The sequence below is a fragment of the Hemitrygon akajei genome, chromosome 8, assembly GCF_048418815.1.
Source record: "Hemitrygon akajei chromosome 8, sHemAka1.3, whole genome shotgun sequence".
Lineage (NCBI taxonomy): Eukaryota > Metazoa > Chordata > Chondrichthyes > Myliobatiformes > Dasyatidae > Hemitrygon > Hemitrygon akajei.
In genome coordinates this window covers 67118632-67134213 of record NC_133131.1, presented here as the reverse complement: position 1 = coordinate 67134213, position 15582 = coordinate 67118632, and the positions used below count along the sequence as shown (strand labels likewise).

Below are 15582 nucleotides of genomic sequence, written 5' to 3'. Positions count from 1 at the left end.
ACAGTAACCAGGTTTGGTAGCAACCTGTTATAGTAAATGATATATCCTTAAAAGGACCATAACTGTGACACGTCCTTTGGACTTGGAGCATGCATCACTACTTGAATTTTCATAGTACACTTGTGTAATCTCTGCGTCAATGGTACGACCACAGTAAGTGATGCTTGGTTTTAAGAATACACACTTGTTGCATTGTGCTCTGAGCCCATAATCTTCTAATTTAAATGTTTACCACTTTGAGATTTTGGAGATGTTCCTTGTTATCCTTACTGGTAAAAATGTTGTCAGCTTGGTAACACTGTGTGCCTGGGCTTGTGGACCATAGCTTTCTGCCCGAGAGCAGGTGCAAATACTACTACAAAAATAAGCCTATTATAGCAATACATCCATTTGAGTGTTTATGGTGAGGAACACTTTGGACTCTTTCTCCATTTCCATCTGTAGGTAGGCCTCAACTAAGTCCACTTTGCTGAAGGGTTTCCTTGCAGAAAGGTTTGCAAAGATTTTCTCTATCCTGGGCAGAGTGTATTGATCTACTTTCAGTGCTGGGTTGATAGTAACCTTAGAATCACCACAGATCCTGATAGACCCATTTTTCTTGGTGACTGGGCCCATTGGTTGTCCATGGGCTCTGCCCAACCTTGGAAAGAATTCCTTCAGCCTCTGTACAATCTACATCACTGGCTACTTTATCATGGATGGTATAAGGAACCAGATGGGCTTTGTAAATCTTGGGTGAGGCATTTTCATTTAACTCTATTTTACCCTTGATATGTTTGAGTTTTCCAATGCCATCCTTGAACACCACTTTGGCATCATTCAGTACCTTTCTTAATTCACTTTCAATTGACTCTATTTTAGGGTATGTAATATGTAAATAGTGGATGGATCTCCAGACTTGTGGAAGTTGACTCAGCCAACCATGGCCTCACAATGCAGGCCCTTCTGATTTTACCATCTACAAGCCCAATGTGATTTGTTGGTTGTTGTATTTCACTGTTAGAAATGTTATTCCTACAGGAGTTATCTTTTCTCCAGTGTAAGTTCTTAGTTGGATATCTACAGGCTTCAGTTCAGTATCTTTGAAGTGCCGTTCAAACTCATTTTGTGGAATGACTGAAACAGCTGAGCCAGTGTCCAATTCCATTTTAATTAATTTGTTACTCACTTCTGGTGTAAGCCATATCAGTTATCTATTCACAAACAAGAGAAAATCTGCAGATGATGGAAATCTTGTGTGTGCATGTTGCTTATCTATTGTTAGTTTTCACATTGAAAACCTCAAGGCTACCCAGTATGTGCCCTACTTTTTTGCATTTTCTGCAAGTTTCATCTTTAAACCTGCATTGGTCTGGTGTATGTGAACCCCTGCCATAACTGTAACACAATTTGTTCAGCCAGACTGATTTCTGTTTAGACTTTGCAATTTTGTTCATGCTCACTTTCATTGCTGACTGCAACTCAATTGTGTCTCTGTCTCCTGTTTCTATTGCAACGGCAACTTCAACTGCTCTTTTAAATGCACACTGTGCTTCAGTTGGGAGCCGTGTTTGAATACCTCTTTGTAAGATTCCACAAATTAAATGATCTCACATTAAGCCCTTCACTGAACAGACAGTGCTTGGACAATCTCTTTAATTCAGTCACGTAAGCTGAACTAGACTCCCTTTTGATTCTGCTTATTGAGCTAAAGTATTCTGCAATCAACAATGGTTTGGTTCTAAATGTTTCTTCATTACTATCATGATATCAGCAAAGCTCATTTCAGCTGGTTAGGTTAGTCAAATTTCTAAGCAAACTGTATGCCTTTAAATCCAATGCATTCAGTAAAACTACTATGCACTTCTCATCGGCTATTTCATTTGCTTTAAAAGATTGCTCAATTAGAATATCCAGTTATCTCTTGTGCAAATGAACACATTCATCTTTCTGACATAGCTAGTCACTTCTGTTTTTTTAAATTTCTGATTATAATCACCCAGTATTCACTGGTTATTACTGAATTTGTCCGTTTTTTGCCTTTTTTTAAAACTCTAACATTTTTCTCCACTTCGACAGGTAGATAGTCATCTCAGGTTGATTTTACAACTTACTCATCACCATTATGTGTTGTAACTCCACAAACTAATTGCAAGGAAAAAACAAGGAGCCAAGAATACATGCTTGTATAACAGTGGGTTAATGATGTAGGCCATTCATGTACTTTTACACATAACTTGTAATGAACATTGTAAACAACAAAGAATGGATAAGCAAACAATATATTTAAAATATTACTCAAATATTACTTATATATTAAATACACAGAAAGGTGCCTAAAATGTCACCCGAGAAAAACTGCACGACTAGATGAGACAAAATAGTTAAATGAACATCCACGTAGACAGAGCAATTCCATAATTAGCATGTCAGATTGTGAATAGTGATGGACCACTGATGAAGTAATTATAGTCTCAAGCTTGCTGTCTTTTAATACAATCATGAAGAATCTTAACTTCAAGTTGACTTTCTGAGTATGTCTCATATTCTTTGATTCAAAATCCTACCAATTTCAGTCTTGAGTTTACTTTCTGGCAGAATCCAGAGACTTCTGGAGAAAGAAGTAGCAAAACTGTAGAATAATTTAACATCCATGTCCATATTAGCTGACTTTTCTTTTGACAGAATGAGCCTGAACTCTACGCTTTCCATCCGGATGAAACAATTATCTGATGACATTTTATTCATTTCAGTACAGTAAAATTATGTTAATCTAGCATTCTCAGTTCTTTGATGGTACTGGATAAGCAAATTTTCAAGACAAGTAAATGTTTTTCCTACTAAGATTTCAAGACACTCTTAATTTGCTTTTTTATGTTACGCAACAGAATAATAACTTTTCTGGTATACCAGGGAGTGCAGGAAATATCACCAGCTGAGTTTCAAGGTCCCAAGGCCCCAACATTTGGAAGGGAGTACTGGAATTTGCACCTGGTGAGCTTGATGCTGAACTCTTAGGATTTCCAGATAGTTGGATATTTCCAAATACCAGATCATCAGAGTTTTGTAGCCAATAAGGACAGTGAGTAGAGTCATATAACTCATCACAAGAGTCAATCTTGTGTACCTGCACTTCATTACCTCAAAATCTGAAGGAATAGATAAAAGATGGAAATATGTGGGAACTGCTTTTCCCAGAGTGTAGAAAATCTGTAGAACTCTCTGCCCAGAAAAGCAGTAAAATATAACTCATTAAGTATACTTAAGGCACAGTTAGATAGGTTTTAGAAGTGCAGGGGAGTTAAGAGTCAAGTGAAAAAGGTAGGTTGGTGGAGCTGAGTCCACAGCCAGATTAGCCACGATCTTATTGAATGGTGGAGCAGGCTGCTCTTATTTCTTAAGTTCTTCCTATGTAAGTAAATCCCAGTTTACACTTTAGGTAGAAATATTCCTATGGGCCACAGTCTTGTGCCCACATCAGGTTCTTTCAACCTATCTGTCCATATTGCACATTACTCTTGTCTATATTACTCATTACTCTGAACTTGGCTGCTATCCAAAATGGTGAAATGATTTCTTTAAACTAGGAATCTATTATTTTCTGTTTTATGTAATGCATTAAATTAAACAAATTAGAAAAATAATTTTATTTCCCTCAATTATGACTTGTTTTGTTTGCACTGAAATTTATTATTTGTTAACATACAAAAATAAAATCATATTGTACTGCTGAATATTTATTATGGATGTTCTAGCCTTTGGTGTATGTCTGAGCAATAGATGTTGAAAACTCTTTACCTCAAATTATTCCTTTGTTTGTTCCACAGATACTGATCACTATTCCACACTCCCTGGGTGTTGTCCCAGCCAATGCTTTGAAGAGCATATTCCAGCTGTTATGATGGAGCAAACTAATTTGGATGAGATTTCGATCATAGTTCCAAATCGCACATTAGGTACTATCTGCTTGAATATAACACATGATGCAATATTGAGACAAAGGCGATTATTGCACAAGTTCAAATTTCACTTTCTTGTTGAATACAACTAGAATGTTGTAGTTTTTTTTAATTTTAACTATATTTTTAATTTCCTCAGTTCATTAGATTTAGTCCATATGTCATATACTAGGAACAGTAATTCTGTGAAGTCTTAGCTCTGTTATCCATATGCCTCTCTATTCTGTAGCTGCAAAAGATATGCTAGAATGGTGTGTGCACCTCCCAGGTGCTAGTGTCAAGAATAGCTCAGAGTGGCTGAAGAATCTTCCCAGGAGGGAGGGTGAGCAGCCAGAGGTACCAATGACATAGATAGAAAGGGGGAAGAGCTCCTGCACAGTGAGTATATCAGTTAGGGAATAGGCTGAAGGGCAGGATTTCCAAGATAGTAAACTTTGGATTTCTCCCAGTGCCATGTGCTAGTCAGGGCAGGAATAGGATAATAACGCAGATGGATGAGAGGCTGAGAAACAGGTGCAGGGAGCAGGGTTTTAGATTGCTGGATCATTGGGATCTCTTCTGGGAAAGATATGATCTGTACAAAAAGGATGGGTTACACCTGAACATCAGGGAGCCCAATATCCTTGTGAGCAAGTTTTCTAAAGCTGTTGGGAAGGGTTGAAACTAATTTGGCAGGGAGATGGGAACTGGAGTGATAGGCTGAGGATGGGATCATTGGTAAACAAATAGATAGTGTGCAGTGAGACTGTGAGGAAGGATAGGCAGATAATAGAGCAAAGTTGCAGTCAGTGGGATAAGTTGAAGTTTAATACACAGGCAAAATTGTAAAGAATGAATACAGGACTAAAGATGTTATATATGAGTTCATGCAGTATGTGGAACAAGGAGATGTTTTTGTTGTGCAGTTTGATTGGTAGGTTTGACGTTGTGTGCATCACTGAGTCATGGCTGAAAGAAGATCAGAGTCAGGAACTTAATATTCAAGGGCAGGCAGGTAAGCAGAGTGAGTGGGTGGCTCTGTGGTTAAAAAAATGAAATCAAATCCTTAAGAACAGGTGACATGGTATCAGAAGATGTAAAATTATTGTGGGTACAGTTAAGAAACTGCAAGGATAAAAAGATCTGGATGGGAGTTACAGTGCCTTAAAAGACAAGTCAGGGAAATGATAACAAAGAAGCACAAATCTTAGAAAGGGTACTAGACCATCCAAAAGGCACTGAACATACCTTGGAGGTCAGTGCAGTCCATTGTGGAAAAAAAAGGAAAAATATGAAACAACACACTGCCCAGGTCAGGCTGCCCTTCCAAACTTAGTCACTGGAGAAGAACGGCCCTTGTAAAAGAAGTTACTGCGATGCCACAGTCACTCTAAGTGAGCTGCAGAAATCAGTGGCTGGAACTGGAAATTAAGTTCATGGTTCCACAATCTCTAAGGCCTTGCACAAAAAGGATATTTATTGAAAAGTGCCAAAGAAGCAACCTTGGCTTAAAAAAAAAGGCATATCCTTGCTCCTAAAGACTGCATAATGTCACTTTGAAGATACTGTAAAGATGCGGAAGAAGGTCTTGTGGTCGGATGAGACTGAAGTGGAACTTTTTGACCTTGTCACTAAGCAATATGTATGACGTAAATCTAATACTGCACATCAGCCAGCTAACACCATAGTTACAGTGAAGAATGATGGAGGTAGCATCATATTATGGGAATGCTTTTGAACAGCAGGGACTGGAAATCTGGTCAGAATTGATGGAAAGCTGAATGCTGCTAAAAACAGAGATCCTGCTAGCCTCTGACAGAAAGCTTAAACTATGGAGGAAATTCATTTTTTCAGCAGGGCTAAGACTGAAAGCACACTGCCAGAAAAACCAAGGAGTAGCTTCAAATGAAGAAAATTGAAGTCCCTGAGTGACAGATTCCTGACCTTAACCCAATCAAAGATCTCTGGCAAGACCTTAAGATCGCTGTCCACCACTGTTCTCCAACTAACCTGGCGCAGCTTGAGCAATTTTCCAAGGAGGAATGGGCAAAATTTCCTTAATCACGTTGTTGTGCATAGAGACTTGCCCAAAAAGACTGCTGGCTGTACTGAGCAAAGGGGAAAGAATGCTTTTGAACTGTTGATAATTCAGTTGTTGAATTTTTAGTTTCTCATGCTTTACATTTCCCCTGTTTTTGGGGCTCTACTATGAAAAACAGAGCACGTAATTCACAAATAAAAATTCTCAGTTAAATTGATTAAAATTCCCAGTTGTAACACTTATTTATGTGAACAAAGGATTGGGGGCAATATCTTTTTTAAAGGCACTGTATATACAAGCCTCTGAACAGTAGCCAGGATGTGAAATATAAATTATGACGGGAGATAGAAAAGTCATGTAAAAAGGGCAATGTTATGATAGTTATTTTATATGCAGGTAAATTGGGAAAATCAGTTTGGTGCTAGATCCCAAGAAAGGGACTTGTAGAATGCCTACAAGATGGCTTTTCAGTGCAGCTTGTGGTTGAACCCACTAAGGGAAAGGCAATTCTGGATTGAGTGTTGTACAATGAACCAGATATGATTAAGGAACTTGAGGATTACTGCCTTAGGAGGCAGTAATCATCATATGATGGAATACACCCTGCAGTTTGAGAGGAAGAAGATAAAGTCTTAGTATTAGTATTACAGTGGAGTAAAGGGAATTACAGAGGGAGAAGAGAGGAGTTGAACAAAATTGATTGGAAGGGGTCACCAGCAGAGATAATGGCAGAACAGCAATGGCTGGAGTTTCTGGGGGCAATTCAGAAGCTGCATTTCAAAAATGAAGTATTCTAAAGGGAGGATTAGACAACTGTGGTTGACAAAGACAACATAAAAGGAAAATATAGTATAATATAGCAAAAAATAATTGGAAGTTAGAGGATTGGGAAGCATTTAGAAACCAAAAGAAGACAACTAAAAAGCCATAAGGAGAGAAAAGATTAAATATGAAGGTAAGCCAGCCAATAATATAAAAGAATATACCAAAAGCTTTTTCCAGATATATAAAGAGTAAGAGAGGCAAGAGTTGATATTGGACCACTGAAAAATGACATTGAAGAGGTAGTAATGGGAGACAAAGAAATGGTGGACAAACTTAATAAGTATTTTGCATCAGTCTTCACCGTGGAAGACACTAGCCATATGCCAGTAATTCGAGAGTGTCAGAAGGCAGAAGTGAGTGTAGTTGCTATCACTTGGGATACTGAAAGTTCTGAAGGTAAATAAACCCAAACCAAATGGACTACATCCCTGGGTTGTGAAAGAGGTAGCTGAAGGGATTATGGTGGCATTAACCATGTAACAATTACAGCATGGAAACAGGTCATCTCGGTCTTTCTAGTCCGTGCTGAACATTTACTCTCACCTAGACCCACCTACCTGCACTCAGCCCATAACCCTCCATTCCTTTCCTGTCCAATTTTTTCCAATTATATCCAATTTTTTTTTAAATGACAAAATCGAACCTGTCTCTACCACTTCTACTGGAAGCTCGTTCCACACTCGTGGAATTAGTAACTCCACACTCATAGTTAGTAATGATCTTTCAAGAATCCATATGAACATAAGACATAGAAGCAGAATTAGGCCATTTGGCCCATCAAGTCTGCTCTACCATTCAATCATGGCTGATCCTTTTCTCCCCCACCTCAACCCCATTCCCTAGCCTTCTCCTTGTAACCTGTGATGTGTGTCCAATCAAGAACCCCCAGATTCTGGAATGGTTCTGGAAGACTGGAAAATTGCAAATGTCACTCCACTCTTTAAGAAAGGAGGGAGGCAGAATAAAAGAAATTATAAGCCAGTTAGCCTGACTTCAGTGATTGGGAAGATGTTGGAATCCATTACTAAGGATGAAATTATGCAGAACTTGGAGGCGCATGGTTAAATAGGCCAAAGCCAGCACGGTTTTCTTAAGGGGAAATCTTGCCTGACAAATCAGTTGGAATTCTTTGAGGAAATAACAGGGAGGATATCTAAAGGAGAGTCAGAGAATGTTGTTTATTTTGACTTTCAGAAGGCCTTTGACAAGGTGCTGCACGTGAGGCTGCTTAACAAGATACAAACCCATAGTGTTACAGAATGACTAGAAAATCGGCTGACTGGCAGGAAGCAAAAAGTGGGAATAAAGAATGAGAAAGATGATAAAGTATGAGCGAGATAATAAATCAGCCATGATGGAATTGCAGAGCAAACTCTGCATGCAGAACAAGGCTGAATGTCCTTGTTTTATGTCTTGTGGTCTCATCTACATGTGAATCATTCTCTCATTAACTATGCAACATAGAGAATATGGAGAAAATATATATAATTTGAATCACTACATTTCCCTTTTACAGCAGAGTTCCTCTTTGTGCTGTCCTTGGATTTCTCAGCTACCCATTCCTCCATTGCAAATTTACCAGCATCATGACTGGAGTAGGAGCAATAAAAGCCTCTGTAATTTAATACCAGTGTCCTTACTTATCCACTCAATAAAAACATGTACAAAATAATGAACTGCAGAAGTCATGATGTTTTACTAATATTTAATTTTTGAACTTTCAAGAATCACTAGATTCTGGAATGGTTCTGGAGGATCAATAGGTAAAGCAAAGGAAAAAAACAGTTCCACTTTATCTCATTTATTTAAAATACTTTCATTAATTCTGACCGAGTATCTGAATAAAATAATGACATGACATATGGGCTAATTCTAAATAAACTGAAGACTTCTAAAGTTTGATTCAATTTTTAATGTATTGCTTTTGAAAGGAAAGTTCATAATGCTGTACATACTTCATGTTAAAAGCAAATTTATGACATTATGATGCCCTAAGTTCCAATTTAGACATCTTGGTTTATTCTGTTTGGTTTCTTTTAATTCACCTTTATCCATCTAAATCTTCTGTGAGCATCCCATCATGCTTTAAATTATCATGAATCATGTGTGTATTTGTGTTGAAGAGAATTTGGAAATATTAATGTTGCTCCTTTATGTAACCAGGTATAGCTGAAGAATTTATAACACCATTGTTCGATTTCTACAGAAGCATGGGGGAACTGAATGTGACAGATACAGAATATGCCTTACTTTCTGCAACCACAATTCTTTTCTCAGGTAAAAAAAGACATTCGCTAATTAGGTAGGCCAAATATAATTCAGCATGAGTTCTAATCAAGCTAAAGTAAAAATGTTGTGGATGTTAATTGGGAATTATTGGTACAGTTGATAAAAAGACTTCCCATTTTCTGATTTCCCCTAATGCCACTGCAATTTAAATGGATAAGACAAGGCTACATTTTAAACTCCTTGCAGACCAGATGAGGTTAACAAAGTTCAAATTAAATTTATTATCAAAATACATGAATCTCACCATTTACACCCTCAGATTCATTTCCTTGTGGATATACTCAAGAAATTTATAATGGAATAATAACGATAACAGAATCAATGGAAGACTGACCAGCTTGGGTGTTCAACCAGTGTGCAAAATATAACAAACTGCAAATACAAAAAGAAATAAAATGAAGATTATGATAATAATAATAATAATAATAATAATAATAACAAATAAGCAATAAATATCAAGAACACAAAATGAAGAGTCATTGAAAGAGAGTCCATGGGTTGTAGGAATGATGAGGCAAGTGAAGTTATCCTGTTTGGTTCAAGAGCCTGATGTTTGAGGAATAATAATTGTTCCTGAACCTGGTGGTGGGTGTCCCTGATAATGGATACTGTTTTCCAGTGACGGTATTTCATGTAGATGGGCTCAAGGGTGGGGAGGGCTTTACCTGCTGTATCCACCACTTTTCTAGGATTTTCTGTTCAAGAGCATTGGTGTTTCCATACCAGGCTGTGATGCAGTGAATCAATATACCCTCCACTATATCTACAGAAGTTTGTTAGTTTTTGATGTCATCCCAAATCTTCGCAAACTCCTAAGGAAGTGGAGGTGCTGCTGTGCTTTCTTTATAAGTGCACTTACATGCTGGATCCAGGACAGGTCCTCCGAAATAATAACAGAGAGGAATTTAAAGTTGTTGACTCTCTCCACCTCTGATCCTGTGATGAGGACTGGCTCATGGACCTCTGGTTTCCTTCTCCTGAAATCAGTAATCAGCTCCTTGGTCTTGCTGACATTGATAAAGAGGTTGTTATGGCACCCCTCAGATTTTCAATCTTCCTCCCACATGCCGATTCATCACCACCTTTGACTTGCCCTACAACAGTAGTGTCATCAGCAAACTTGTACATGGCATTGGAGCTGTGCTTAGCCACACAGTCATAAGTGTAAAGAGAGTCGAGCAGGGGGCTAAGCACACAGCCCGTGGTGCATCTGTGCTGATGGAGATTGTAGACGAGATGTTGCCAATCCAAACTGACTGGGATCTGAAAGTGAGGAAATTGAGAATCCAGTTGCCTAAGGAGGTATTGAGGTCATGGTCTTGGAGATTATTGATTAGTTTTGAGTGGATGATGGTATTGAATGCATTGCTGTAGACAATAAAGAGCATCCTGATGTACACATCTTTGCTGTCCAGACATTCCAAGGTTGAGTGAAGAACCAGTGAGATGGCATCTACTATGGAAACAGTTGGAAGACCTGAAGTTTTCTTCATTGCATTTATAAGTTTGCTGTGGTGTTATCACTTTTAGGTTTCTCATCAGTTAGGCTGAGTGTCATGACAATGCCCTTGACACAGTTTTAGATCTACAGTTCTGAGAGGTATCACAAGCGTTCTGTTCATAAGTTCTGGACCTGAATGAAGAACAGTGAAGGAACACAGACTGCAGGTGTGGCAAGATAACTGTTAAATTCACTGAAGCATTTCCGGATATCATATTGGATACAGTAAGGGGTAAAAAAGAGTAATTATTTTCCTTTTAATGGATTGATGATAAGCCTGAAGATAAAAAAGATGCAGCTATTAGTAGCTAAAGAGGTGATCCTCTATTCCTAGATTTAATGCTACAAATGATTTAAAGAATCTTCAGATCAGGAAGTGCAAGAACAGCGATATTAGCCTACATACTGTGCTTTAAGCACATCCCCGAATCGCTCCCTGTCTAGTCAGAATCAGAATATATAAATAAAATATTCCTAGAAAACCATGAGTTTTGTGCCTGGTTTGAGGTCTTGATCTTCAAACACCTTTCTCCTCAATTGACCAAACACCATACTGATGGATTAAAAGCAATAGTAAATTTCTATCTTTACTGCAAAATTGCTCCTTAGGTCAGGAAAGCAGTCAACCTTTATTGTCAGAGCACAATGGAAAGTTTGGTGACGGAATAGTAGGCAGGAGTGATTAAATAATGAGGAATGATGCTGACAGGCAAATGCTGGTGAAGTAAGGCAAGGAATAAACACTGAGTAAGATGAGCTGTAATTGGTACGAATACCAGCTACTGCTCTCTGAAAACTAAAACATTTGTGGTAACAATCTACTTATTATGATATTTGATGGTAGTTATAGTTTTCTCTTCTTTATATTCTCCATTTATGAAAATTCTTTTCGTCTCTGCAAAAAGCGTCCCCATAACAACATATCTTTCATCTCCAAAGACTTTGACCTTGTTGTTGCTTTCCAAATAGTTCCTAAACTTTCTTACAATTCTATATCTTACTTTCAATTATGATTCCATCCTCCAACTACATTAAAATAGCCCACATCAAGGTCAGTCAAATTTATTGTCATATACATCAGAGTATGTATGTACAGGTGCAATGAAAAACTTACAGCAGTATCACAGGCATATAGCATCACAAGAAATACATAAATTAAAAATACAGAATTTTTACAAGAATACAATTAGAACAACATGAAATGTCTATTTTAGTGCAAAGTGATCGAAATGTTGTTAAACTGTAGTGATTAGGGTTTTGTTAGTTAGTAGCTATTCATGAACTTGGTGGTGTGAGGCTTCGGGCTCCTGTACTTCCTGCCCGATGGTAGCTGTGAAAAGATGGCATGCCTGGATAGTGGGGATTTTTGATGATGGTTGTTGCCTTTTTAAGGCAGTGCTTCTTGTGTATGGTACCAACATCAGGGAGGGACGTGCCCATGATGTATTGAGCAGAGTCCACTGATCTCTGCAGCGTCTTTATGTTCCTGAGCATTCAAATTGCCATACCAGACTATGATGCAACCAGTTAAGATACTCTCAACAGTACATCTGGAAAAACTTGTTAGATGTTTGGTGACAAAGCTGAACCTCTTTAATCTCTTAAGAAAATAAAGAGACTGCACACCTTCCTTAAAATTGAATCCATGTGCTGGGTCAAGGACAAATCATCCAACATGTTAACGCCCAGGAATTTAAAGCTACTGACTCTCTCCACTGCCGATACCCCCAAACAGTCAGGCACATGTTCACCCTCCTGAAGTCCAAAGTTAGCTCCTTAGTTTTGCTAACATTGTGAAGTGGCTGTTGTTGCGGCACTACTCAACAAAGTGCCCTACTTCACTCTTGTATGCTGACTCACCACCACCTGCAATTTGTCTAACAACTGTGGTGTTGTTGGTAAACTTGAAGGTGGCATTGGAGCTGTGTTTTGCCATGCAATCATAAGTGTATCAGGAGTAAAACAGAGCTAAGCACATAGCTTGAAGTGTGTTAATGATCAGTGCGGAAGTGATATTGTTACAAATCCTCACTAATTGGTTGGCTGATGAAGAAGTTGAGCAATCACTTACACCGTCTCAACATTGTGAATAGAATTTTATATGACTATGGCCATATTAACTCTCCTTCCTTATCTTCTTGACCCCAAATCTTCAAATAGTCAACAAACTGTCTTCACCAAATGCTTCTCCTCCATTGTCCCAATGTTTAGGGCAGTTTCACTTATCTATTTGTAACCAGAGAATCAATTGCAATGATTTACTCATCAGAACTATGTAGAAGCAGGAGTAGGTTGACTTCTTGTGCCAGCTTCATTATTCAATATAATTATGGTTGAATTTTAATACAAATTATTTGCCAACACAAACCCATGTATTTCCTTATTTGCACACTAGGAGGCCATCTGGCCCATCATATGCACTGTGGCTTCCAGGAAATCAATGCCATTAGTTCCACTTCCCCTCTCCTTATTTCCTTCTCCTGTATAACTTATTCTCCCTCACAAAAACCCATTATATCCACTTCATTTTTGTTTAATATTAACCTACAATGGCTTATTAATTTTTCAGGATATCTTTGAGACATGGGAGGAAACTGGAGCACGTGGAATAATCCCATCAAGTTTTTAAGACTACATGCTAACTCTGGCCAAACAACCCAGGTTTCTTGGATTCCTTAATATCTAAAAAACTATTGACATTAAATGCTGTGTAGAGGCCTTCCAAGGTTCTTTGCTTGATCTCCTTCCATTTCTTATTTACATAGTCGCTCCTGGCAACATAAATTCTTCATGTAATATAACTCTTACTTCTCTCTCACACTACCTGATTTTCTTCCCTTCACTTTCTTTGATTTGTCACATCTGCTATTTAAAAAGTAGAAATATTCTTCAAATAAAAACGGGAACTGATGTCTTTGATTCCCCATACAAGCTCCTTTTTCTGACCAATAATTTCTATCTCCTTTCCTGGCAAATGACCTAAGCTAAACAAATTCATTCACAATCTTTTTGGACCAAATGTCCTGATTATAGATAATCAACTTGAAATATTAATTCTCTCTCTCTCTCTGTATACATGGCCTGGTCTGTTAGTATTTCCAACATTTTGTTTTTATTTTCTGCATCCAGTTTTATCCTATTGACTCATAATCTAGGTGTCCTGTTTGACTCTATGATGCTATTCAGTCTAAATATTGGCCCTATCACTACCTCATTAACTGACCCCAACTGTGACAGCTCATGTACTGATGTAATGCACACATTTGTATATATATTTTTTTATCCAGCTATTCAGTGTGCTTTCAGCTGGTCTGTGGTACCTCTATTTCCCATCCATCATATATTTATATTCATTCAAACTCTGTAAACTCCTACATCATGCAAATTCCTAATTTTAATCATTCCACCACCAACAGCCAACAAGATGATGATATACCCTGGAATTCCATCTCCATTTCTTGTTTCTTTAAAGTGCTTCATAAAGCCTAACTACAGTGTTGGTGATCAAGGGAAGGTTGTCAGTGGTGGGCTGCTGAGAGGACATGGAGATTGCAAGGGCAATGGGGAAGGTTACCAATAGCAAAAAGAGAGTGTACTTATCATTGGAGGGTGCAAACATTAGTACGGAGAGTGGAAGAAAGCACTCCTTCTCCTCCTAGCCTACAAGTAATGGTGGAAAGGCAACTAACTATTCCACAAAATAGTCTGTACATTTGTTTGAACATAGAACATAGCACAGTTCAGCATAGTAATAAGCTCACAATGTAGTGATGAACCAAATAAATTAGTAATCAAAAGCTAATTGAACTTATGTCTACACAATGTCCATATCACTCCGTTGTCCTCACAGTCACGTGCCTACCTAAACATCTCCTAAAATTCCCTAATGAATCTGCCTATCCTACCATCCCAACCAGCGCATTGGGTAAAAAACTTGCCTCTCACATCTCTTTTAAAATTCCCCCCCCCCCCCCCATGTTCTCTAATATTAGACAATTCCACCCTGGGAAAAAGATACTGTCTGCTTTATCTATGCCTTTCATAATCTTATAAACTTCTACCAACTCTCCCATCAGCCTCTGCCACTCTGGAGAAAGCAACCCAAGTTTGTCCAACCTCTTGTTATAGCATATGTTTTCTAATCCAGGCAACATCCTGGTAGTCCAAGTCCAACATTCTTTCCAAGTCCTCAACATCCTTTCCTATAATGGGGTGACTGGAACTCTGACATACTCCAGATGTGCCTAACTAGAGTTTTATAAAGCTGCAATATAACTTCCAGACTTTTGAACTCAGTGCTTCGACTAATATAGGCAAACATGCCATATGCCTTCTTAACCATCCTATTAACATGCACAACCACTTTCAGGGCAGTATGAACTTGGACCACAAGATCCTTTTCCTCATCAACATTGTTAAGGGTCTTGCTTAAGTTCAGCTGCAGTTTTTCTGACACCAGAGAAATTTAGCTAGTCAAAGTCAAGTTTGGTAAACAGAGAAAATCATGCTATACCCATTACAAAACATAAGCAAACAAATCAACAGCTAAAGGTTAATTGGTTGTCTGCTTCAGTCATGCCCTCTTTAACCCTGAGGTGGCAAATGCAAAGCTAAAGACAAAAATAAAGCTATGATTAGTTTATTTGTCACATGTGCATCAAAACATACAGTGAAATGCCTTATTTGCCTCAACAACCATCACAGTCCAGGGATAGTCCTGGGGCAGCCTGCTTCTGGCTCCAACATAGCATGCTCACGATTTAGTAACTCTAACTCAATAAAGGTTTGGAATATGTGAGAAAACGAGAGCAACTGGAGGAAATCCATATGGTCACTCGGAGAATGCTAACCACTTTGCCACCATGTATGAGTACTTTCTGTATTTTACATATCAGTAAATGTAATCCTTCCATACCAACGCACACAAAATGTGGGAGGAACTCAGCAGGTCAGGCAGCATCTATAGAGGGGAATAAAAATTGACATTTTGGGCCAAGACTTCATCAGGA

General features: G+C 38.3%; 1 protein-coding gene across 3 annotated transcripts in view; it reads left to right on the top strand.

The window, feature by feature from the left end:
* The window catches only part of nr1h4 (nuclear receptor subfamily 1, group H, member 4), a 117828-nt gene that overhangs the window by 99306 nt on the left and 2940 nt on the right, over positions 1-15582 (top strand). For all 3 annotated transcript variants that reach the window (XM_073053957.1, XM_073053958.1, XM_073053959.1), the window contains 2 exons: positions 3807-3935; positions 8947-9060. In XM_073053957.1, the coding sequence (XP_072910058.1) occupies positions 3807-3935; positions 8947-9060 (243 nt within the window). The remainder of the gene's footprint in view (positions 1-3806; positions 3936-8946; positions 9061-15582) is intronic.